General features: G+C 43.1%; 1 protein-coding gene across 1 annotated transcript; it reads right to left on the bottom strand.

Moving 5' to 3' along the window:
- Positions 1-3,030: 3,030 nt before the first annotated feature.
- Positions 3,031-25,558, bottom strand: LOC142436280 (uncharacterized). The gene is made up of 5 exons (XM_075540037.1): positions 25,543-25,558; positions 24,651-25,389; positions 24,050-24,284; positions 20,128-20,255; positions 3,031-5,164 (listed from the first exon to the last, which is right to left on the bottom strand). The coding sequence occupies exons 1-4, from the start codon at positions 25,556-25,558 to the stop codon at positions 20,175-20,177; spliced, it is 1,071 nt and encodes a 356-aa protein (XP_075396152.1). The 3' UTR covers positions 3,031-5,164; positions 20,128-20,174.
- Positions 25,559-25,790: the final 232 nt, after the last annotated feature.

Raw genomic sequence — 25,790 nt, 5'->3', positions numbered from 1 at the left:
TGGATGAAGGTTTACAGAGCTGATCAATTTTCTCTTCAACAATTCACAAAGATTTTCATCTCACTGATTGTAATCTCCACACGTGACATCACTTATCCACTTCCTCTGTTTCCTATTTCGAGTCTTTCCTAACCCATCTGAAGCTTGTCTTTGGGTCAATGCTGCCCTTTTATATCTCAGATGGTTGATGGCTCTCACTGGGCGGTTCTCAACCTGTGGGTGGCGACCCCTTTGAGGATCCAACGACCCTTTCACAGGAGTCACCTGATTAATCACAGTAGCACAATTACAGTGATGAAGTAGCAACGAAAATCATTTTATGGTGGTGTGCGGGGGGGAGGTCACCACGACATGAGGACCTGTATGAAAGAGTCCCGTAGTTAGCTAAGTTGAGAACCACTGCTCTAAGATAAGGATACCCCTCTACTGCTACTGTTCCTGTATAGACCTATTGTTTGGCTGAATAGTGAGCCCTGGGCAGGAGTTGTTTCCAGACCTGAAGCGTGATTAAGGTGAAAGTGTTGGAGGTTCCATTAGTCTCTATCTGACCAGTAAGCCTGGTCTTTCTGTGACCCCAGGTTTTGTTCCACATCTCCACTCTACTCAGGTGCTTCTAATGCGATCCCTTTTAGAGCCGTTGCCAGTGCTAGCTGGGTGCTCTCTACTTGTTCTGGTTTCAGGGTCATGGAGAATGATGTTTGCATGGCCTGTTAGTCCATCAGACTAATTGCGTCCACGTGCTTTTGATTTTCTGCATGCTTTCCTCTGGACAGGGAGAAACATATGTTGAACATTAGATAGCCTGTATTATTTTGGATAGTTTCCACACTGTCACTTTTTGGGTTTTGTAAATTTACATCAATTACAAGAAGAATTTGTCATAAAGCTTTTGCTTTGTCCACTCCCTCAAGTATACACCTTACTTACCACTGGTGTTTATTCACATATAAGGCCTTCCCTGTCAGTTTAAATCCTGGGTCTAGCTCCATTTATAATATACTTATTTATTTTAATTCTAAAATTTTGTCTATTAGAATGAAATCTCCACACGGGAAAATTTTTGTTTTTGTTTTGTTCACGGTGCCCAGAGAAGTACTTTGCACAAAGTTCTTATAAGCATATGGTGAGTGAGTTAGTAAATAAATACCAGGAAGGACAACTTTGGGACAAGTTTCAAGACCCATGATCTAATATAAGAGAGGTTATGCTGAGAAGAGATTGGTTTAAATGGGGCCACATGTCCCAGCCCCTTTATTGTGGCAGAGAGTACCCAAGGAGGGCTGCAGATCCTGGCCTAGAAGAACTAGACCCAGGATTCGCAGCAGCACAGAGTGTGACTTACCAAGGGGCTGTTCTGGATGAAGTCACACAGTATAAGCTTGCAGTAGCTGGGTTTGAACACTGCATCATAGGAAATGTCCAATAAAAGCGGTTAACAGGTCTGGTTACAAGTAGTTATCAGGGGGATGATCGCTTGGGCAGGGATTCTTAGAATGCCCCAAATACTACTTACCTGATTTGTGATTTCCATTCTTCTTCTATGGCCATTTTCCTTCTCGCCATTAACACCGAGACGGAATTAAGGAGAATGTGAGGTGATCATGACCATAATGGAGATGAGGCAGTTGGTGATTGCAGGTGAGAGCCCCAGGTTATCTAACCGTGTATTCCATTAGTCTCTGTGAGGCAGATGAACACGAGAACTAAAATATCTCACCAGATAGACTGTGAGTCTATTGTTTCTCCTGATTTGTGGATATTGTTCCAGGTCTTAGAAAGCTCTGTGGCTGTCATTGCTGCTTCCTTTGTACTCCACCTGTCATTACTAAAGAATGGTGGCGATTTTAATTGCAGTCAAGGTGGTTTGAATTTAGATCTTCTAAAGTTTTCTTTCAACAATTTCTCACATTCTTGAAAAGTGGTGTTTCAGAGTGGCAGGCTGTTTTATAGCCCTGACTTGAATTGCAAGGGGAGAAAATTTAGAAAACCGAACAAAAGAGAACGAAAAGGAGGGGGGATGCTTACCACTCTGATTTCCTTTCTTCTCACAGCTTTAAGGGAGGGTTTGGGATAGAGTATAGGTCAAGAAATGTTGATGGTGGGCCTCTCTCTTTGAATGAGTCTCAGAAGCATTTTTACATCTCTGGTCAAGGGAAAAGGAGGCCTGGTGGTGTAGTGGTTATGAGATGGGGGCTAATTGCATTGTCAGCAGTTCAAAACCATCAGTCTCTGTGGGAGGAGGGTGGAGCTTTCTACTCCCATAAAGAGTTGGTCTCAAAAATTCAGTTCTCAGTTCTACTCTGTCCTGTCTGGACACTGAGTCAGCATCAACTCAATGCAGGTGAGTTTTGGTTTTGGTGAAGAGAAGAGAGGAGGAAACGATGGATAAAGAAGAAGAGGCCTGTGAGGTAAATGAATGGGATGAAGAAAGCTAGGAAGACCAAACTAAACTCCCTGTCTCATAATTCAGTGACTAAGTTCATTGTGACTCACAACGATCCTATAGGACAATATAGAACTGCCCATGTGGATTTCTGGGAATGTAACTGTGGGAATAGAATCGCTCATCTTTCTCCTATGAACCGCTGGTGGTTTTAAACTACCGACTTGGTAGTTAGCAGCTAACGCTAACGCCCCAAGTTACCCCTTCCTCCGTCGGTGCTCGCAGGTGATTCATGGGGCTGGGAGAGTGGTCTAGCAATTTGCTGCTTAGCGTGGCCTCTTCCAGAATAATAAACGATGTCTCTAAAAATAAATTCGTGAAGAACAGGAAGGAAAACATACTCTCAAAATAAGTCTTTTTCGGTGTTTAAAATGGTTACACAGGCTTTCTTATGGTGGAAATGTACTTGCAAGACACCAGGAAAGTGAGTGAAAGCAAAAACTTGACTGTGAATTAGTCGGTGGATGGCTGCCACATGACCGCTTCACCTTTTCCCCCACTTTACTCCCGCTTTCCTTACTGCCGCTCTACCAATGTTCTGTTCCTAGCAGCACAGGGGCACCTAAAAATAATACTGATGAGCAAGCAGAGAGGCTTGCCAAACAGACTTTTATTTTCAATAATTCCATCCTGATAGAAGCGTTGTATGAATAGCACAGCATGATGATCTGCCCAGTAACCGCGTTAGTCTGGGTGCTTCAGCGAAACAAAGCCATAGCAACCATGCATAAGACAGAGTTTCATATACAGGTTAAGTGCACATCAAGAGAACATCCCAGCCCAGTGCTGCCCAAGTCCACAAGTCCAACGTTAACCCACTAACCCAGATGTCCAATACCAATCCACAAAGTCCTCCTCCATCTCACAGAACACACACTATGACGCCAACTGCAGGAGGAAAGCGGAGTCAGTGAATGTGTAAGCGTCTCAGCACTGGCAGGGGTCTCTACACGGGTGCTCCAGCACCCAGGGCTGCATTGGGGTAGATCCATGTGGCTTCTTCTTGGGGATGTCTTGCAGGAAGTGAGCCTTGCCAGCTGAAGCAGGGAATTGGCTAAGGCAGCTACATATTGGTCTGACCATTAGAAAGCAAGAGACTCGAGAACTCTAAAGGCAAGGTTCACCGAGCCATTTATCCCTCTGTCCTTCAATTAACCCCACATGTGTTTATAGGCCAGGCTGGCACAATAAACTAACTCAGTAACCTTCTCCCAGAGACCAAATTCAAAATATGCCAATTATTCCAGTAATGTGCTTGCAGCTACAATGGTCACTTCAGGATCGCATTACTCTCAGGTGTCATGTCTTCTCAGCCTCCGTCAGTCTGAAGTAGCTCCTCTGTCTCTCTGACGTTCATGGCCCTGACGTTTGTGAAGGCCAGTGATATTATAGAAACCCCCTCCAGTTTTGTTTGATGTGTATTCTGTTAGGTCAAGGTAATGCAGTTTTACCTGGAATACCAGAATTAGGATGCATTCTTACTGCATCTCATTAGGTGAGTTTTAATGGTTTGGCTTGCACTGACTGTTAACCAGAGTTGGCGGTTCAAAACCACCTAATAGTACCACAGAGGAACAGGCCGGACAACCTGTGTCTGAGAGGCCCTAGAGCCCATCGCATCCATGGGGCCCCCACAAGTGGAATCAATTTGATGACAATGAACAAGTGTTCATTTTTATCATTTGATTCAAATGGTGTTTTTAAATTAGGGTTCTCCACTATGAAGTTTTCTTCTTTTTTGCAATTGGTAACAATTTTGTCTGAAGATACTTTAAGACGGAGTAAAGTTGTGTCTCACTTTAAAGCACTAGATTTCGCATCATTGTTGTTTCTTGCTGAGTTCCCGGTACCTTGATTAGCTGGCATTCTAAGCTAAGAAAGCATTTCCTTTTCTATTTGTATATATCAGTGTGGACAAACAGATTTCTCTTTTATTCATGAATTTATTATCCATTACTCGCTTCATTGTGCTGCATCAATTGTCTTACCTTCCAGGTGGCTCCTGTGTTCTTTGGCCATGTTCACATCGTTCTTTGAGCTCACTGACTCCGTGGCATACCAAGATGTTAAAATCTCACTTCATTCCTGCTTTGACCCACCGTTGGAACCTCCAGTGATCTTGATTTCTTTAGTACGGAGAGATATTTAGAAACCAGGATTTGGCCATTAACTCTTCTCATTGCTTCGGCAATGTTGCTGCTTCCAGGTTATTTTAGTGGATGTACGCACCATCTCTCGGTGTGTGTCTTAGTTACATGTGGCAGAGTAGGCTTCATGTCGAGCTGCTAAGCACAAGGTCAGCAGTTCCACTCCACCAGCAGCTCCAGGGAGACGAAGCTGTATGCTCCAGCAAAGATTGTCAGGCTCAGAAACCCCAAGGGGCAGTTCTACTCTGTCATCTAGGGTTGCTATGAATCAGAATTAACTCGATGCTAGTGATCTGGAGTTTGTATCTATATTTGTTAAAAACTATGAAATTACATCTTTACCTCCACTTACAGCTTGACTCCACAAAGTTAATTTGAAGTCCTCCCTTTGCATATTTGTGTCTTCCTAAGAGACTTGGTTCCTTGTCCTCATACGTCATCATTCATCTGATGCTGTTGGTCCTCTGATCTGCTCAGGCATCCCTCCTTAGAGTCCTGAACTTTGCCAGATTGCCTTCTTGTCAGCTCCGATGCACTCTTTAGGCAAGCCCAGACAAGCACTGGACTGCTTTTCCTGCGGGACAGAGAGGAAGGCATTACGACTACAGGTAGACTCTGTATCTTTAAGCATTTGTAGACAACTCAGAACAGATGCATATGGTTTTTAAAATTTACCCTTACTTTATCGCAAGAAGAAGAGGCCTGGTGGCCTAATATGTTGTGTATTGGGCTGTTACCCTCAAGTCAGCCGTTTTAACCTGCCAGTCATTCTCTAGGAGCAGGTGAGGCACTGGGTTCCTGTGTAGATTTACACCCTTGGAAACCCATAGGAGCAGTTCTACTCCCTCTGGATAGTCACCATGAGTAGGAATAGACTTGATGGCTAAGGGTTTACTATAGGAGCCCTGGTAGTGCAGTGACTAAAGTGCTCGGCTCCTAAGTAGAAATACAGTGATGTTAACGCACATACGGCAGCCTGCTTTTTTATTTTTTAAAGGATTTTCAACCTAGGCAACCCTCTGGTTTCAGTTCTACAGGGTCCTAGAAGTCAGAGAAGACCCCAAGCAAGTGAGTTTAAAGGATAGGTTCCCAAACTTCTTTGGCCTACTGCCCTGTGTTCAGGAAAAAACAAACCAAAAACAGCACCCCCAAAACCAAAGCAAACAACTCCTGCCACAATAGCACACAATCCAGGATAAAGCGCAGGTGTCTGACTTTTCCAATCACTTGCAGCAGTCCAGCATCCCCAGGGGATGTACTACCTACTTCGGGAAACACAGATTTAATGCAACAAAAGGCTTGCTATCTTTCCAATGCCTTCAAGTGGCACATGCAGCAAATGCAAGCGACTGTGATGAAGAATTTGTTAGAGGTCTGTGTAGTTGGCTTTGTGTCAGGTTGTTAACCGCGTCAGCAGTTAAAGGTACCAATCTGTGGAAGAAAGATGAGGTTTTCTACTTCCTTAAAGATTTATAGGTTCAGAATCTCAAGGGTTGGTACGAGTAGCAGTTGACTCGATGGAAGTGAGTCTGGCGATTTGTTTTATTGGAGAGGTTGGCTCAACGGTTTCAAAGCAATAGCAAAATTATGTAACATTAAAATGTAAGTAGAAGTAGTCCATGAATCCTAGGTTAGTAAGCCAGTGAGCATATTTTTAAATTAAGCTTTCTGTATTAGCAAGTTATTTTGACATCATACAACTACAATAGTAAATTAGCAGCAGTGTTATTTAAAAAGGGAGGCAGACTAAATGTTGTGAAAATATCAACATTTTCAAAATACTTTACAAAGTCAGTGCACTTGTGATCCAAATTCCATCACAAATTTTCAAAGAAATGGAAAAACTAATTACCAAATTTATATGAGAGAGAAAGGAACCTAGGACAAACACACACACCCACAGACACTATTCAAATTTTTCACAAAGCTAAGTGGGTCTTTCACTCCCAGCCTTTCAAACCTACTTTATTGCCATGCTAACACGCAGCCTGGGACTGGCACAATGGCAGGAAGACCAATGGATGATAATAGACACCTCAGAAGAAGAACCACGTATATACAGACACCTCCATTTTTAAATAAAAACTACAACCTATTAAATGAGTGAGAGACAGCTTTTCAACGAATCATGCTGGAAAACTGGATCTTCACCTGCAGGAGAATGAAACAAGAGCCAAACTTCATCCCATGACCCCAAACATTACCAAAGATGACCCAGAGGTGGCCAAGAACCATATGAAGAATTGTTAAGCTCATTAGCAATGAGAGAAATACAAATGAAAGCAATGAGTTTCCATCGCACACCATCACTTTTCAAAAAATTCAATAAACTAGAAATTAAGAAGTGCTGCAGAGGATGCAGAGCAAGAGGAACGCTGTAACCCTGCTGGTGGGAGGGGGGCGCCGTGCCGGAAGCCAGCGCGACGCGTGCGGCCATCAGCACACGCAAAGCCAAGTCCCTTATGACCTGACCTAGCAATCTCTCTCCTCTCTCCAACTTCTACGAAGAAATTAAGAGGAAAACACAAACAGACATAAGTACACCCATGCTTCTTGCCGCGATTTCTGCAATAGCAAAAACAAAGAACCAACCCCCCAACCCCAGAGCCATGGCTAAACAAGTTCTGGTACATTCATACGATGGAATCTTATACATCAACAAGGAGCAGTAACACTCTTACGCACAGAAAGACATGGACAAATCTAGAGATCTTAGGCTGTCGATATTACAAATCGACATATTTAATCTCCATTGTTATATGCAAAACTAAAGGAGCAATGTGGCTTGGGCACCAAAAAACGACTTGATGCCCGCGAGGAGGCCAGCAACAGGCATGGGGAAAGGGGGAGGGGATACATAGGAGAGGGCAGGTTAAAAAAAAAAGTTTCCATTAGAGAAAATAAACGCACAAAACCCCTCCAGACTCCCCAGTCTTTAGATGTAATAAACATTGGTCTGAGTGGCTAAACAATGAACATTGAAGCGAACTTGAAGTCTTCAGTGACATACAAGTTCATTTCAAGCATATGGCGGGGTGGGGGAAAGGTAGTCAAATTACTTGAGTGTTTTATTGACCCAATTTTAACGTAATTAAAAATATTGTTTATGTATTACATGTGGCATTTAAACATACATATTGGTATAATGAAACAGGCACACAAAGCTGACTTACCAATTATTGTAGTAAGTCTGAGGTACTGTTTAGGAGTAAATTGCACCGCAGGTGCCTGTTACCTTATAGTCTTTATTTCAGAGTTTAAGTCCCGTGTGAAGTGTAGCTCATTTTGTAATGCCTAACGTGTTCCAACATCTAGTCACATCCTCCATGTGGGAAAACACATTCACTTTGGTTTCAAAATTTGAAACTTCGAGGATCTGATACTAATTTAGATCCTACTGACTTACTGGCTCATTCAGGGACAATGCTGTCATTTGTTAGCTTGTCTCCTCCCAAAATAGGTGGAACTGCTTTCAATAAATATTCTGGTGCCAAATCTCTGACGGGGTTGGAGAAGAGGCACCTTAGTGATGAGATCGCCCCCCAAAGGCGGTTCCTTGGGACGGGCGGTAGACGTCCGAGGTGAAGAGCGCCTGCAGCAGGCACGCATCCCGAGAGGATGTGGCAAAGCAAAGGCAGTGAAGGAGCCAGAAGGCCAAGGGAACTGATGATAAGCACTACTGACTTCACTCATGTAATGTATATGTACTAAGGGCTTGGGATGCCCTGGAGTGCTTGCTTTGTGCATACATAAATAAACATGCCTCTTTATTCCATTTTCCTACGAACCCCTGAAGCCCCTTTGACATATTCCTCACCCCTGAACAGCCTGCAGTCTAGTAAGTGAGGTTTCTGTTAACATTTATGATACAAGGTGTCTCAAACATCTCACTGCAGCTGTTTACTTTGGCGAATTTGACAAGCATTTGCCAAACTACTTTCCATAAGGTTTACATCACTCTATAATGAGAGTTGGAAAAGTAATTTCTAAATATTACTTAAAATCCCCACTCCACACAGGATCTTGTGTATTGGGAAGGCAAAGTGGAAGAAGGGTTTTGTTAACAATTTTAGACTTCCTCAGGACATTTTTTCCCTGCACATTTTCTTCTTCTTCCGAGTTGCTTAACAGGTACCAGGGAAGTGGTAATGCTTTTCTGAGAAACAGTGGCTAGTGGCTACATTTTTCTAGATGTTGACGGTACAGGACTGAACTCCAAGGGGTATGGAAATGATCTTCTTGTCCAGAGGTTGGTAAACTGTGGAGACAGAACAGCCAATCCTGTTCCACACCATTAAAAATCAAAGAGCCAAAAAGATACTTTTACAAACAAATGAAATCACAATTATCTGAACCCTATCCAAAATCCTTTACAATTTTCTGTTACTTCAGAGCCACACATGCCTACTCATAAAACGACATATGGTTTGAGAGGCGCAGTTTGCTGACTCGTTCTAGTCAAATCACTATTGGGTTGTTGGCCTGTTTATTGCCTATTAACTATATCCCAAACCATCGAGTCAATTCCAAGTCATAGTGGCCCTGTGTAGAGTAGGATACAACTGGTCCTCTGGGTTCATGAGACGTCAACTCGCTACAGTAGACAGCCTCAGCTTCCTGGATGGAGTGGCTGCTGGTGTCAAATGGCTAACCTAACGGGCAGCTGCCCAACTCAGTCATCATGCCGTCAATTGTTCAGCGACTGGTACATGAGAGGCATTCAGCTTAAAGCTCCCGGGACTTTGCAAAAGCAGGTGATCATTTCATAACAAACGCTTCCCTGAGAGATTACGTGGCTGAGAGAAACCCATTTTGAGGTTATGGAAGAAATTACAGATTGCTCTTAAGTGATCTTCAATAAATAAATGATGAAGTCTGACATTTACACCTGTGCCTATGTATCTTCATTTTTCCCTCTAGAGAAAACACTGGAGAACATAGCAGTTTGGGGGAAAGTAATTAAGGAACTCAGAAGTAACACCGGAATATAAAGGTCCTCAGGCCGGATTACTGTTGGAGTTGGGGAGCAGACAGTAGGGAAGGTGTGCAGTGGGAGTCTGTCATTCTTCGTAGCAGAAGCTCCCCTCTCAGCTAGGAAGGTGCAGACAAAGCCTACTGAAGAGAGGGGAGATGCAGACCATAATTAATTCTCATGGTTAGTGCAATTTCAACTAGCTAATAACAGACAAGGCAGTTCAAGAACATTAACACTTTGAGCCATAGGCAATCAAAACGGAGGGCTCATTCTGCTCAAGTCATAATACAGGTTATAGATTATAATGTTGCTGGGAAGCAACTATTTGCATACCCTAAAAGGTATAGCTTCTGCTTAGAATATTTCAAGAGAACTGCTATAGAATTCTGAACATTAAACAGAATTACCAGAGGTAAATCTCATGGAGCTAGAAAGAAATGATTCTACAATCATGGTTTTACAATTATATATTTGGATGATTATCACATCAGTTTAATTTGGCTATCTTGGCAAAAACTGAAAATGGAAGAGTGGCGCAGTATTTTATAATACTACAGGTCAGCAGAGTCTCTATTCAGACCCTATGGAAACATGTATTCCTTTCTCATCAAATGATACCTCTCTCTTATTCATAGATTTAGATACATAAAGTAATATATACGCAAATAAGACACAATGATCACAGAGAGGGTTTGTAAGCATTGATGCTAACTTGTGGGCACACATTGATTTTAAGTGTATCTTTTACTTTAAATAGCTTTGATTTTCTGTCTAGAAGACAAAAGGGAACATTAATAGGTGTCACTTACTGAGTTTTCCTAGTTGAATGTTAGCGCTTTTAAGAACAAGTCAAAATTCATCACTTTCCACTTTGGAAGATTAAAGGAACCAAGATGCTAAAGAATGTCAGGAATATATTTTGTGCAGCCAGACTTTAAGAGGAACTGAACAGAGACCATACATGCCATTTGACTTTAAAGTAGAAGTCTGTTGGTCTATAATGTAATCCAATTAGGATCTGTCCAACTTGAAATCTGTAACAGAGAAGATATGAAATATGTTTCCTGTATCTATTTACCATAAATAAAATAGAACTTCATCACTGCAGTTCAGCAGTCCCTATCTGCTCAATGGGTTTTCTAGATGGCTTACATAGCAGTTTCTGAAGCTTAGGGTATAATTTGCTGAGAGATTTATATCTGTTCCTAGCTGGTCGTAAGGGCGAGAAAGAAGATAGGCTTCTAATGTCAATGCTGAAGTTGAAGCATGAAGGAAAAACTGCTCAGCACTCTTCTTGGTCCAAGGTATAGGAGTCTAGCTCCGGGGTTTTTGATTTTAGGTTTGGATTTCAAAGCAACTTTCCGAGCACAGGATAAATCGAGAACAACGTAACTGACATCATTTGAAGGTATCTTTAAATTTGTTCCTGTACGAAATCTGTGGGAAACAATGAGGGCAAAATGGAACAATTAAAGTTCCTGAAATGGAAAACACAATGTATTAATTCTGGAAGCACAGTGTGAGACTTGATCAAGATCAAAGGTGAGTAGGGAGTTATATTCGAAGGGTTTGCAGTCTTACTGATAGTGTTTGACTGGACTGTGTCCTAGTTCTGTAATTAGACTTTAGCAAGCCTAGAAAAATACTTACATTTTCTTGTTTTGTTGGTGTGCTTCCAGCATTGATAACCAGTAGCTTAAGACATTCCGGTTATAGGTCAGGTCCGAGGCCTTATTGCAGATCCAGGGAAAATTACTTTTTGAATAATACATGGCCCAACCTTCAAATGTTAATAGGTTAGGAGGAGTTCAACTCTGAGCATTTACACATTCCAAGTAACCAGACTATACATGATTTTTACTTTCTCTTAAATGACTCCAAAAATACAATTTCAAAAAGTGTCCACATACACCCACAGCAGTAAGTTCAGACACATTCACTTTTTTTTACGTTTGTCTTTTTTTTCTTTTTTTTACATTTTATTAGGGGCTCATACAACTCTTATCACAATCCACACATATACATACATCAATTGTATAAAGCACATCGGTACATTCTTTGCCCTAATCATTTTCAAAGCATTTGCTCTCCACTTAAGCCCTCTGCATTAGGTCCTCTTTTTTTCCCCCTCCCTCCCCGCTCCCCCCTCCCTCAGGAGCCCTTGATAATCCACAGATTGTTATTTTGTCATATCTTGCCCTATCCGGAGTCTCCCTTCCCCCCTTCTCTGCTGTCCATCTCCCAGGGAGGAGGTCACATGTGGATTACATTCACTTTTTAAAGAGGATAAGCCATGGATTTTTCTTTGACAATTTAAAAGATTATTATAATATGTAGAAAATGTTATGCCCTCAACCTTCCTCATGCCGCGACCCTTTCATACAGTTCCACATTGTGGTGACCCCCAACCACAAAATTATTTCCGTTACTACTTCATCACTGTTATTTTGCTACTGTTATGAATTGGGCGACCCCTGTGAAAGGGCCGTTTGACCCCCCAAAGGGGTCACAACCCACAGGTTGAGGACCGTCGTGTTAGGGAATATATATTTCCTGTATGTCTGAAAAAAGACATTCAATATATTGTGCGGAATTTTTCCTTCTTCTCTCATAGCAGCAGCATAATTGAAAAAAATAAACCTGAGTATGATAACTCAATGCAAATGCAATCTCATGTTAGAAGTAAGCTGCCTTAGCGACGAAATCAGATACCAGAGCTTTTCTACAACAGAATTAAGCAGCGCTGCGAATTACCTAGAATCAATTCTCATGGGACACTGTTGGAAACATCATGATACTGAATTGAGAAAACACTTTTCTTATGGAAAAATCACGTCCGAGCTGGCCAGTTATGTTATCCAATATAAGTTTGGTGATTATCCTGTAAATTAACATCGATTTTTGTATAGACTCCAATATTGCCGATCTCTGAGAAATCATCCTGGTCTCCAGAAGGGCCAGTTGCAGAGGTATGGCACATACCTTCTGGTGCAGAGGCTGTCTGAGGACACGAATGGCCGAGTTTACCACACCACGATGAAGACTAGCTTAAACACAGCAGAAGACAAAAACTTCCCCCAAACCCCAGAGACTAAAAACTACGTATTTATTGTTACTGGCGAACCCACAAGGTGGCACTAAAGAGAAAAATGACTAAAGTGAATATACAAGGAAGACTTACATAATAAATCCTATACTGAGAATTAACCAATTTTATGAAAGGGTCAACTTTTATTTAATAATTCACAAATCGTCTCCTTCAGGTGCATTGCTTTTCCCCTCCCACAAACTGTTGAGAGGAAAAATGCTTCATTTTATGACACAGTTGGTTATTTTTCAAGAGTCAGCAGTTTGCATTTTCTGTGGATCCCTTTTGCAGGGACGACTTTGTACAGATATAAACTGGTCAACTGTTTGGCATATAAATGATGATCATTGCACTTTTACGTTTTGTATAGTCCCCAGCACTTAGTTTCTTAATATAAAAGGCAATCAGTGTAACAACATATTATATGAGCTGGGGGCCTTTCAAACATTCCTGGGAAAATTCCATTATTTCTCAAGTCCATTTTTTCATGAACTTTTTGAAGATCCTTTTAGTGAGATTTTTAATATTTGTAATAATACCCCATAGCCAAAAGTCTAAATGTTCGAGTTTCAGGAATATTTCTGCATTCCCAAATTCCTACTTTCTTTTTAAGCCATTGAAAAGTGCCTTCTGGGTGTGTGGAAATGTTCTCAGAAAACAATGTGTGTCTCAAACAAATTTGGTGTAGTCTTAGTATCCAATCCTGAGACTGAAGATGGGTTCTGAATTAGGGTATCATGAGCTGAAAGGAAGAGTTTCCCTTTACTGACTATGCACAAGCTTTACTGACTATGCGCAAAGAGATGGAGTGAACCAGAAGCTGCTCTTCAGTTCCGAGGGAAGGAACTATGCTATTTGCACACAGACCTAAAACTTGAAGAGGGAAAAAACACAATAATTCATTCCTGTGTTAGGCTGAGTTGTCTAGAGAAACAAAACCAGTGACACTCAGATATTTATAAAAAGAACTTTCTATCAAGATAAAATTATATATTAAGAAATCATTCCAGCCCAGTCCAACCAACGTCCGTGGTCCTCTTCAGACTCTGGTAGCCCAAGACTGATGACACCGAAAAGTGAAGCGGGACGCAGGGACATCAGCCTGTGAACACTGGGATCCAAGGTCGACGGAAGCAAGGTGGGGCGCCAACAGTTCTCTGGAGAACCACAGGGTGCTGCCCTTGGTGGCAGGCAGAGTCCCAGCAAGGAGGCCAGTCAAGGGCAAGAGAGGGAGTTCTTCCTGCCTCGCTTGCAAAAGGCCATACCCTAATGAGGCATCCTCAGGCTGTGACCTGAGGGATAGGTTGGACTCCACCTCTGCACCTTCACACAGACATAGTGGACTGACATCTAAGTACAACTCCTTTGCCTAGTATCCCGGTAGGAATTTAGTGTAGTTGACAATGTGATTTAAATTTTTAGCATTATTTTGCATGTTCATCATGAACTATTTTCTAGCAGAAAGTCTGCTTCTGACACAGACATTAAAATGTCCTTGACCAGGAAGCTGACTATGCAAGAACAGGGTTTAATATTACAATATCAAAAATAAGACACCGTGTGCCAAAATCAGCTTTTAAAAAAATCACACCTAGGCATATGACTTCCATGTTAGCTGTATTTTAATACTACACTAATTCACCATATTTTTGTCAATTTATCCACAATGATCATCTGATAGCTAGATTTAATATTCTACTTAGTATAGTTATATTTATATATCAAATAAGGGGCTGTGATGATTTTTTTCTCTTAATGTAAAGAGATGGGATAAATTACTGTAAGAAAGATTAACATTTACAGATTAGAGTACGTGGAGGCACTAAAGCAGGATGTGTTTCACCTTTATGTGCGTTTACACTCAGTATGTCTTTTATGCAGATACTGACTGTGGTTTGAAAGTGGTGAGGCGCCGTTCAAATCGTGTAAATTTGATCTGTCAAACCATCTTGGGTCAAAGGGGAATATTTTTAATGCATCCACAAGTTAAGATTTGTAAAGCACATAAACTGCTTGTTCTGCAGTATGAAAATAAGCTATCGTCAACTCTTTCAACTACTTAGTTCTCAATCCAGGATGGATAATGCTGTGCTTTCTATAATCATTATTTTATAAAATTATAATTATTCTGCGGAGGGTCACACTACACTATTCTCTATTTATTCACTTCACGTAACAAACACCCAGGTAGCACTTCTGTACGCTAGTAAGAGTAGAGCTCAGAGCTGTCTGGTTCTGCCCTACACTCCTAGTTCAGTGTCTCACCAACTTCATAAGTTATATAAAGAGTTTCAGCTATGCACTCAGACTTGTTACAGTTGCTTACCTTTCTGAGAACAGGATAGCATTATGGTTACCTGTAGAAGTTACAGAACAACATGACCTGATTTGGAATCTGAGCATTGCCACAGCTGTTGATTGAAAAGGGCTCTCACAAAGGTATGTTGCAGTTCTAACCCTTGCTAGGTATGACGGTAGCTTTTTAGCACATAGGATTCTTGCAGACGCCCTCGGTTGGCATGAGGTCATCCTGGAGCAGCGTGGGTTCTAATCCTGTGTGGCTGGTGTTCTCGTAAAAGAGGAGCAGCACGGACTTAGGGCAGCCATGTGAGGATGCATCTGACAACCCGTGAATTTTTCAATTTTAAAAATGTTAAATTTTTTAAAAATTTTGAAAACTCATGAAACAATATTTATTGTAAATTAGGTGCGTGTTTAATTTTCAGATCACTAACTTTGTATTCAACAATTTAAACTACTAATCAAAGTCCCAATAGTTCACCCTTCATCCACTCGATTTCTCTTCTCCCTCTTGTGGACCGCCTTATTCCATTTCACCTAATGAAACACCTGTTAACAGCCTAGCCCATTGCTTTGTCTTTCCTCCATGGCCTCCCAAATTCCAAAGCCTGTTCCCTTTAGCATGGAAGTCCTCGTCTTGGTTTCCCCCCTCGTTATAAGAGTGGTCTCATATCACTCTTCTCCGTTTGTGACGGCTAATTTCATGCATCATCATATTCTCTAGTTCCATATGCCAGGACATGATTTGTGGTTTGGTGTTGGTAGTTTTAGTGATGCATACTATTCTATTGTGTGTTTGTGTCAGTTTCTTTATCCGTTCTTCTACACTTAGGTTTTTTCTATCTTCTTGTTCCAGCTTACAGTGTTGCATTGAACATGGATGTGCTTATGTCTGCTCCTGGTACGGCTCTTACTTCTTTATGATTTACACCCAGCAGCGAGATTACCAGGTCCTATGGAATTTTTATTCTCAGCTTGATTTCTTACCGATGACTTTATGGCTCTGGGTTTTACTTTTAGGTCTTTGATCCATCTTAAGTATGTTTCTGTTCATGGGGTGACAGGTCTTGTTTCATTCTTCTACAAAATGGAAATCTAATTTATCTAATGCCATTTGATGGTTTTAGGACCTTTTTTGAAGATAAATTTTCTTTAGGTGGAAGGATTTATTTCTGGCATCTCTATTTGGTTCAACTAGTCTATGTACCAGTGTCATTGTGCCAGTACCAGGACGTTTTCGATAATGTGGCTGTACAATGGGTTGTGAGGTCCAGAAGGGCGAAGCCTCCTCCTTTGCTTTTCTTAAGTATTTTTTATTTTTATACCTCCTGGGTATCTTTCCTTACCACATGAAGTTAGTAGTGTCTTCTTCATGTCGTTAAAGAACGCATGTGGAGTCCGGATCTGAATTGCAATTGTATTCATAAATATTCTTTAAGTGGTTCTCTTTCGGCTTCTTGTAGAAGCATAGTTTCGCTGTACACGTCCTAGGTTTTTCTGGTGAGGCTTATCCTTTATTCCTAAGTACGTCTCATTGTTTGTGTGGATATTGTAACTAGTATTGTTTACTTGATTCCTTTTTCTCATATTCTTCCCGTATTGCTCTCATTAGCACACAGGGATCAGATTATGTGCATGTTAATCTTGTATCCTGCCACGTTGCTGAGTCTCCTCAGATTGTTTCTAACAATTTTCTGAATGTTTGGGGGATTTTCTATGTATAAAATCATATAATCTTCAAGTAGTGAGACTTTGACTTCTTCCTTGCCAATCCACATTCTTTGATTTCCTTTGACTGTCCAATAGCTCTGGCTAATCATTCCAGCACAAGGTTGAATAATAAGAGTGATGAGTCTCTGTCCCATTCCCACTCACTAGGCGGGGATCTTTGCCGCTTTCCTACATTGACGAAGAGAGTGGCCTTTGGTTTATAATCTATGGCCTTAATTGTGTTGAGAAATTTCCCATCTAATTCCCATTTTGTTGATTGTTTTCATCAGGAATAAGGGGTGGATGTTGTCAAATGCCTTTTCTGCATCAAACGATATGACCATATGGTTCTTAACAAAAGATCTTAAGAGTAGCAGTTCGCAACCTGTGGGTCGTGACCTTTTTGGGGATCAAAGGGCCCTTTCAAAGGGGTTGCCTGGTTCGTAACAGTATCAACATTACAGCCATGAAGTAGCAACAGAAATAATTATGTGGTTGGGAGGGGGTCACATGTGAGGGACTGTATTAAAAGGTCGTAGCCTTAGGAAGGTTGAGAACCACTGTCTTAGAGACTTGGAGTGGGGGGGAAGGGCTATGGCCTGGTCTACACATTGAATTAGACTTCTAGCTTCTAGAATTATGGCATAACATTTCTGTACTAATATGTTAACCACAGTTTATGATGTGATCTGAGCCTTAGAAACCTAAGACAGTCACCAACTAATTAAATTAGTTTAGGCACATTAATTTCTTTCAGTCTCATTTTTTTCAAATAGGGATCATGGTAGCAATGATCCTGTTGGGGTCATTTTCACGATAAATGAGATATTCTAAAGTCGCTCAACAACCATAGGGCACGTGGCAAGTTCTCGGTGTTGTTAGTTGCGGAGCTGGTTCTGACACACAGGGACTGCATGTACAGCAATGCCGCACCACCTCACAGCATTGCTCTGTTTCACATTAGTGCTGCGGCTGGGGCGCCGCTTTATCTGAGGTTCTTCCCATTGTCTTGCTGCCTCTCTAGTTTACACTGAAGTTCGAAGTTACCATTGATCGGGTCTCTCCTGATACCATGTCCAATGTGCGTCAGGTGACATTTCACCATGCTTGCCTCTAGGGAGCCTTCTGGCTGCACTTCTTCCAGGACCGGTGTGCTTCTTCTTATAGGCCACAGTATGATCTTCACCAAGACCGCAATCAAAGGTAACAATTTTCCTTCGGTTTTCTTTATTCATTGACCACAAGGGACTGAAAATACCATGGCTGTGGTCAGGCTCCCCTTAGTCATCAAAGAGGAACCCGCCTTTTGAACACCTTTCATAGGTCTTTTGCAACAGCTATTCCCAGTTCGGTATGTCGTTTGGCTCCCTTCCTGCTGCTTCCGTGGACATTGACGGTGCACTCAGTTAAAATGAGATCGTTGGCACTCCCATACTGCTCTCTTTATCATGGTGTTGCTTATGCTGCGAGGGCCTGTGTTTTCTTGATGCCGAAGGGAAATCCACATTGAAGGCTGCGTTCTTTGTTAGTCATCAGTACGTGCTTTCAATCTTCTTTACTTTTAACCAGCTAGGGTACATGATCTGCACATAGCAGGCTGTTAACGTGCCTTCCTGTAATCCTGAGTTCAGTTTCTCAGGTTACTGGCTGAGCACACAGATGGAGTAAGGATGATGAAAGCATACAGCCCTTCCAGTAACTTAGTCCTGATTTTAAACGATGCGCTATCCTCTTGTTCTGGTACAGCCTCTTTGTCTGCACACAGGCTCAATAGGAGCAATATGAAGTCTTTTGGAATTTCCATTCTTCGCAAAGTTATCCATAATTTGTTATGATCCACACAGTTGAATGCCTTTGTGTAATCAATAAAACACAGGTTGACTTCTTATTTGTATTTTCTGCTTTTCTGTAAGCTCCATCTGCCATCAGCCATAATATCCATCATTCTCCACCTTTCTCTAAATCTAGCTTGAATCTCTGGCAGTTGTCTGTCAATGTACTGCTATGCCCACTTAAGGATATTTCCAGTGAAAGCTTACTTGTACTAATATATTGGTGGATAGTTGCCAGAGTGAGCCGAATTACCTTTCTTGGGAACTGGCACAGATGTGAGTCTTTCCCAGTCAGTGGAGCAGGTGTCTGTCTTTCCCATTTCTTGCTGTAGGTGAATGTGTGCTTACAGTATTATCTGTTTGACAAAACAGCTCAATTGCTATCTGTTAACTGCACAATTCCCAGAGCCTTGTTTTCGCTGATGCCTTCAGTGTAACTTGGACTTCTTTTTTCAGTACTGTCAGTTCTTGATCAGCTGTTCTCTCCTGGCGTGAACTGAACATTGGTTGATCAGTTTTTTTGGCTCTCGATTCCTTCCTTATTATTTTGTTACTTTGTTTTGTTGAATTTTTGTCCATTCAATCTTTCAACATTGCAGTTGGAGGCCTGAAATGTTCTTTCAGCTTGAGAAAGTCCTCGATAAACCTTTACCATTACCTAATTCTTATATAATTAATTCTTGTCATAGTTATGTATTTGAACAACTTAAGTTCATGACAAAAATATGTTGGTATCTTATAGTTTTCCTTTCTTCAGCTAGTAGACTAGTTAGTTCAGACTAGTTCAACATAATGTATCCCTAGAAAATGACCCAATTTCTGTTCTGTGTGTAAAATCTGGTGCCTATTATGCTTGCAAGCTTTATAAATATATAAGATTTCCACAATACATACTTTGCCTTTTTATAGAGTTTGCCTCCTGAGCTTATAAAACAAAGAACCCAGAGCAAACACTGAAGTTTTACGTTGTCATTGATCCAGTGTCAGAGTGGAACTGAGCTCCACAGTGCTTCATCAATGTTTTTTGGGGGGGATGGTGGTGGTGGAGGGGGTAGTATACATTAACAGGCCTTTCTTCTGCTATGCCTCTGGAGGATTCGCTGTCAGTGATTTGGTTAGCAGCTGTATCTGTAACTGCACTACCCAGGGACTATAGCCAACTGTGTGTGTTACTGAGTTGATTCCAACTCATAGTGATCCTGTAAGCCAGAGCAGAACTGCCCGATAGGGCTTGCTAGGCCGGATGCATTACTGGAGCAGATTCCTAGGTCTTTTCTTCTGTGGTGTTACTGGATGGGTTTGAACCAAAGAGCTTGCTGTTAGCAGTGAAGCATTTAATTGTTGTGCCACCAGGCCTCCTTGATTAGGACCCCCCAACACCCCACCTTGGTGGAAACATAACTTTCCAGAGATCCCAGTTATCTCTTCTGTGCGTATAGTTTTCAATGCTTGATTGGGAAATACCCTGGATATTTGGTCAGATTTTTCCTTACACTTCCCATCTATTTTCTGCTTAGACTTAACCTTGTTTTGATGTAAGAATAATCAGAAGACTTTCAATAATTCTATAGCAATGCTAGTGGGGGTGGGGTAATGACAGCTTGAAAGTTATTTGAAAAGTTCAAACCTACCTTCTGCTCCACAAAAGACCTGGCAATCAGATTTGCTTCCCCAGAGATTATAGCTTAGGGACCCCGACCACGTGTTCTACTTGGCTCCATGGAGTTGCTTTGACTTGACTTGAGATTGATTCAATGGCCTACAACAAGTAAATATATTAATGCATTAAGGGATTAAGGGACAATTCCATAGTTTCACCAATGTTTATGTGAGGAACAAAAGACAATGACATTTAGATGTAATTTCTATTCACATAGATCTTTAAAAACAAACAGAAGTCAGACAACTCCCAGTTAAATCAAAGGCCTTATCTATAGTGACAAACTACTCACATCATGGACATTTCCATGTTTCCATATTAGGGCTAATTTTAACCAATTCTCTTTCCATCCTCAAGATGGTGAGGAACGTTCTACCCACCAGGGTCGTTCTTGTGGAAATCCCTCACCACTGCTGACAGGTGCAGTGGCGCCACATGTGAAATCAACAAGTTGTGCAATATGAAAAGATTAATAAACCAGACAATAATATGAATTTTTCCAAAATAAAAATTTCATCACAATTTCACAAAAGGCAGTTCATTTTGATCATTTACAGGGACAAGGTGAAGTATAAATTTAATTAAAAACAACTTCTCTTTGGACTCATGAATATTAAATATTCAGACTGTTTCCATTTTTACAAGTCAACTAGGGCCACAAAATTGACTTCACGGAAAAATCATAATATTATTCAAACAAATTTGTGTTTTCATTTTTCTGTTGTCACATGGCGGTAACCAGCTTCTCCATATTCATGTCAGCATGGTCCCCAATTGCGTGTGGTCTGCAGGAACTCAGCCCTCACAGCACACACATCGACCCTGTTTGACTGCCAGTTTGGGGAAGGTTTGATCCTTCCTCTCTGCTCCACTACTCCATTACATAGATGGCTTAAAGAACAGAGATTGTCTTGAAGTTAGTTGTGGAGGTTAGGAGTTCAAATCCAGGGTATTGGAAGAACCATGCTCCCTCAGCTCTAGAGCAAGATCTTTCCTTTCCTCTTCCAGTTTCCGCAGGCTCTGGGCGCTTCTCAGTGACTGGGCTTTGAAATGCATCTTTACATGGTGGCCCTCTTCCTCCAGTGACTTTATCCTCTCGCCTGCTCTCCTCTTTTAGAAACCGTCTCTCAGATGGAATCAGAGTCCTCTCTCATTCCTAAGTGACAAACCTCATTTCCAAACAGGGTCACATTTCGATACAAGGATGAGGGCTTCCACCTTTTCTTTTGAGGGGGCACAATTCAATCCATATCATATTTGCTATTAAACATTTTATAGTGTCTCTTTACCCATTAAAAAGGTAAAAATTAAAAATTTCTCAATGGAGATAATTGAGAAATCTATTGAAAGCAGACAGGGTAATATATCAGTTTCTAAGTCTTTCATAAAAGTTAAGAACTAGTAGCGTTTGCCTAGTCCCACTTCTCCACAGTCAGTCACCCCCAAAACTGAGCTCATTCAGTCACTGGACATAGGTTGTGTAAGCAGCTGGGGCTGACTCGGGCTCTATCTAGCTCTTTCTCCTGAGCAACAGCTGCTTCTGGATGAGAAGCAGTAATCGCACTTGAAGGGGCTGAGAATCCAAGGGCACTTAAATTGCACCTCACCATACAAACCAGTTTCCAAAGGAGAGCAAAAAGAGCTCAGGTGTAAACAATTAAAGCATAAAGTCTCTGCTCTGAAGCCAGCACATTCACGAAAGGCAGTTCATTTTGATCATTTACAGGGACAAGGTGAAGTATAAATTTAATTAAAAATAACTTCTCTTTGGACTCATGAATATTAAATATTCAGACTGTTTCCATTTTTACAAGTCAACTAGGGCCACAAAATTGACTTCACTGGAAAAATCATAATATTATTCAAACAAATAAATGTGTTTCTGAGAAAAAACATCATGTACTTGGAAAGCTCGATATTTCCCTAGGGAAATGCATGGCTCCAGAACTGGCCCAGTCAAAAGTGTCTTTATCCCAGTGGCTCACAACACAGAAGGCCCATAACACCAATATTCCTTGGTAGAAATATCAGGGTATTATTTCTTGATATTTTTGTTGGACACACAATCTAACAGAAACACAGGATAGAAATAGCAGGTTCTAAGAAGATATTACTATTTTTCCAAAGACCCTGCTTCTGAGGGTGAGGGTGCTAAAACACTTTCAGAAAACACAACACCATAAAATCAAACAAAACCTCACTAGGATGCTTTTATAACATTGATATGAAAGGCAGAAATATCCATACACTTGACCTTGATAGTCAATTTATTGAGTGAGGCTACATTTGGGGAATCAGTGCATTAAGAGGTCATGTCCAGTCTACTTGAATTTCAAAAAAATCATTTATTAATTCAGTCACATTTAGTAAAGCCTTTACTAATTGGTACATATATATTCTTTATCTCAAAATATCTGAGAGTTTCCTTGTTGTAGCACTGAAAAGAACATGAACACATTGAAAAGGCATAAAGAACGGAAATGTGCCCCATCTTTTCATGACGACTAGCAATACTGAGTGTGTAAACTTCTTCATTAGGTGGCGGCTGTCAGACCCCAGCGAATGGTTCCAGACCTTTCTGATCATCAACGTGTGATGAATCCATGGACTTCAGATCAATAACCTGAATTGGCAGATTAAAACCTGAGGTCAGGTGATCTGAGAAGGGTCCCACCATTCCGTTCCCCTGCTGTGTGATGCTATGAAAGCAAAATAGGTAACGCTGCGCCTTGCTTCTTCCAATGCATTTAGCCAGATACATATGGGCAGCAAGAGCACAGCGATGTAAAAACAGAGCAGAAAAAAGTAACTTGAACAGAATGTGGCATTTTCCCTTGGTTTTGCTAACGGCCCACATACAACATGCTTTTAAAAAGCCACCCTAGAACATTTTCTCTTCATCATTTTCAAGCAGCTTAAATGGACATTTAGAATGTATAGCACTGGGCATGTATTCCATCTGGGAAAAATGGAAAAGAGATTTAGCACGATGGGCTGCATTTCTATAATTGTTGTTAGGACAAAGTTGATGTGTACTTGATCTCTTGTCTTTTGGTCATATTTTAAGGTCATCGTACCTTTTCAGCTCTGCAGTAGCACTACATGTTGCTTTTTGTAAGGAAAATAATTTTGAACATAATCAGTACACTTTATATTTAATTATAAATATCGATTCATTTTAAATGCCTTGAGGATTTGAAGACTTGGAAGACACATATAAGAGGAATTCTCTCATTCTCTTTATATTGTGAAAACTATTTTTATGGACTCTAAAGCCAGTAACACTTCGCTTTATTAAACACCAGTCCCCTGCCTCCTGGATGTTAATTTTATTGGGGCTGTCCTCTGAATATTCTTCCAATTCGAGCTATTCCTGCACAGCCCATGCACACTCATAGAAACTCTGCACCACCGTTCAGAACTTCCCCGTGCAGACATGTGTCCACAGCCAGCCAACGCCGCTCCGTGCCTTGATAAATATTGGCCTATTATAACCATTCTTAACAAAGTTTATTTCCAAACACATTTTTGTAACAATCTTCAAGATAACACCGAAAAACTGCACAAGAGTCATCTTGACTGGGTGAAGCGGGGAAAAAATGCCGACCAATTATAGCATTGCTTTGTTTACTCCTCCAGCAAGTCTGAAGTATTGGGGCTCTGAACCCTGTTGTTCTGTCTCAAGTATACGGTCCTGGATGTTATGTTTAGGTATTATGTTTTTATCATTTCTCAACTCTAAAGATACGGGAGGGAAATTCTCTCTCTAGCTTGTACAGCCAGAGGACTCCAATGCTTCCTTGCTAACCACAATTTAGTACTGCACACCTGCACACATCATACTGTATAATATATGTCGACAGTCTATGGAGAATTTATCTCAATTTACATACAGCTCTCCAAATCCTCTGGTGAGCCTGATGTGAAATCTGAGACAGGCCAAATCTCCCCAACAGGATCTTCTTTTCCTCCAGGGGGTTCACCTCCGAAGGCAATACAGATCCTTGGACAGCGCGGTGGGGCTCGAGATTCCGGGAGAGGAGTGGCTGCGGGGCTTGTTTCGCTGAAGATTTACAATGTAGTTCTTGCAGGCGGCTCAGCAACCCCCTCTGTGGCCGTGGGTGTCTGCTGTGACAGAGCGGGGAAAAGCTCTCTAATCTCCCGTGCCTGCCTCTGCCTTTCAGCCGCTCCCCTCTCCTGCCTTCCCTGCCGCCCAGCGCTCTCGCCTCCTTTGCCTTTCTAGGGGAGGGGGGGATGTTCGGGTGGGGTGGGGGTGGGGTAGTAGGTGTTCAGTCCCTGAAGGCAGCTAGAGTAGCTTTGGCAATATAGACCCGAGCCTGTGTGCGCGCGCACACACACACACACACACACACGCACACACACACACACACACACACTCACTCACTCCAGCTCTCCCCACGGGGATACCAAGCCAGCCCGAAGCTCCAGCTACCTGCAGGGGGTGGCCCGGCCGGGCGCTCAGCGCTTACTCACCATCTGCGGAGGGCAGAGCCACATCCAAACCAGGGAGGGCGGTTGGCTGTCCGGTTGGCAAGCTGGAGACGTTGGCCGCCACCGCGGCTTAAAGTGTCCAGGGTGGCGAAGAAGGAGTCTCCAGGGCAGATTCCCGGAAGGGCTCCGAAGCTCCCGGACTTCCTCCGGCGGCGGCGCTCCAGTCGGTCCCTCCTGGCCATCCTCTCGGGCCCTTCTGCGGGGTGCTGGTCTGGGGCGCCCCGGGGCCGCCGCCGCCGCCGCCAGCGCAGCCCACCCGGAGGAGCACTGAACGCCCCGGCGACACCGGAGTGGGGGGCGAAAGCGGGAGCCCTAACTTCCCCCCGCGGGACCCTCGCTCGGCGTCCGCCTCGCAGTGGCTCGCAGCCCGGGGCCGGCGGACGGGCTCCCGCGGAGAGCGCGGCGCAGGGGAGGGCCCGGCGGGAGCGGCGGCCGCGCAGGGGGCGCCCGGACCCCGCCCAGGAAGTAGCGCGCCGGCGGCCAGCGGCGGCGCCTTCCAAGTTGGGCGCGTCCGCGAGCCCGCCCCGGGCGGCCCGGCCCGGGGGGGGGGAGGCGGGGCTCCCGGGGGCAGTCGGGGCGGCCCGCGCCCCGGGCCGGCGCCCGTCCTGCGAGAGCGCGGGCCGGAGGCTCCCGGCTGCCAGGCGGCGTCGCGCCGCGGGCCCGCGTGCGCTGCCGGATGCCCGCGCCGGAGGGGGCTTGGGGCGCCCGCCCGCGGGGGGTGCTGGGGAGGGCGTGGGAGGAGGCGGAGGAGGCGGCGTGATGGCCCTGGACGGCGAGCGGGGGGAGCAGGAGGAGGAGAAGGAAAAGAAGAAGAAGAAAAAGAAGAGGAGGAAGAAGAAGAGGGCAGAGGAGGGGGCCGCGGAGAGCCGCTCACCTTCGCAGGCCACCATGGGGGAGGCCGCCGCCGCCGCGCCCCGGCCGGGCGGCAGGGGGCCCTCGGACCCGTGGGCGGACTCGGTGGGCGTGCGACCCCGCACCACGGAGCGCCACATCACGGTGCACAAACGGCTCGTGCTGGCCTTCGCCGTGTCCCTCGTGGCGCTGCTCGCCGTCACCATGCTCGCCGTGCTGCTCAGCTTGCGGTTCGACGAGTGCGGCGCGCCCGGCGCCGACGGCGGCCCC

Source organism: Tenrec ecaudatus, unplaced genomic scaffold (genome assembly GCF_050624435.1).
Source record: "Tenrec ecaudatus isolate mTenEca1 unplaced genomic scaffold, mTenEca1.hap1 Scaffold_1921, whole genome shotgun sequence".
In the NCBI taxonomy this organism is placed as follows: Eukaryota; Metazoa; Chordata; class Mammalia; order Afrosoricida; family Tenrecidae; genus Tenrec; species Tenrec ecaudatus.
Note: the sequence above shows the minus strand (reverse complement) of the source record. Positions and strands in the feature narration are given on the sequence as shown.

Bases quoted from the DNA above. Each gene is read 5' to 3' on its own strand.
- LOC142436280 (XM_075540037.1), bottom strand. The intron at 24,285-24,650 runs GTGAGTAAGCGC...GCTCTGTCACAG, and splicing joins GGCTCTGCCCTCCGCAGATG to CAGACACCCACGGCCACAGA. The intron at 20,256-24,049 runs GTATGTAAATTG...TACTTGTTGTAG, and splicing joins ACCAGAGGATTTGGAGAGCT to GCCATTGAATCAATCTCAAG.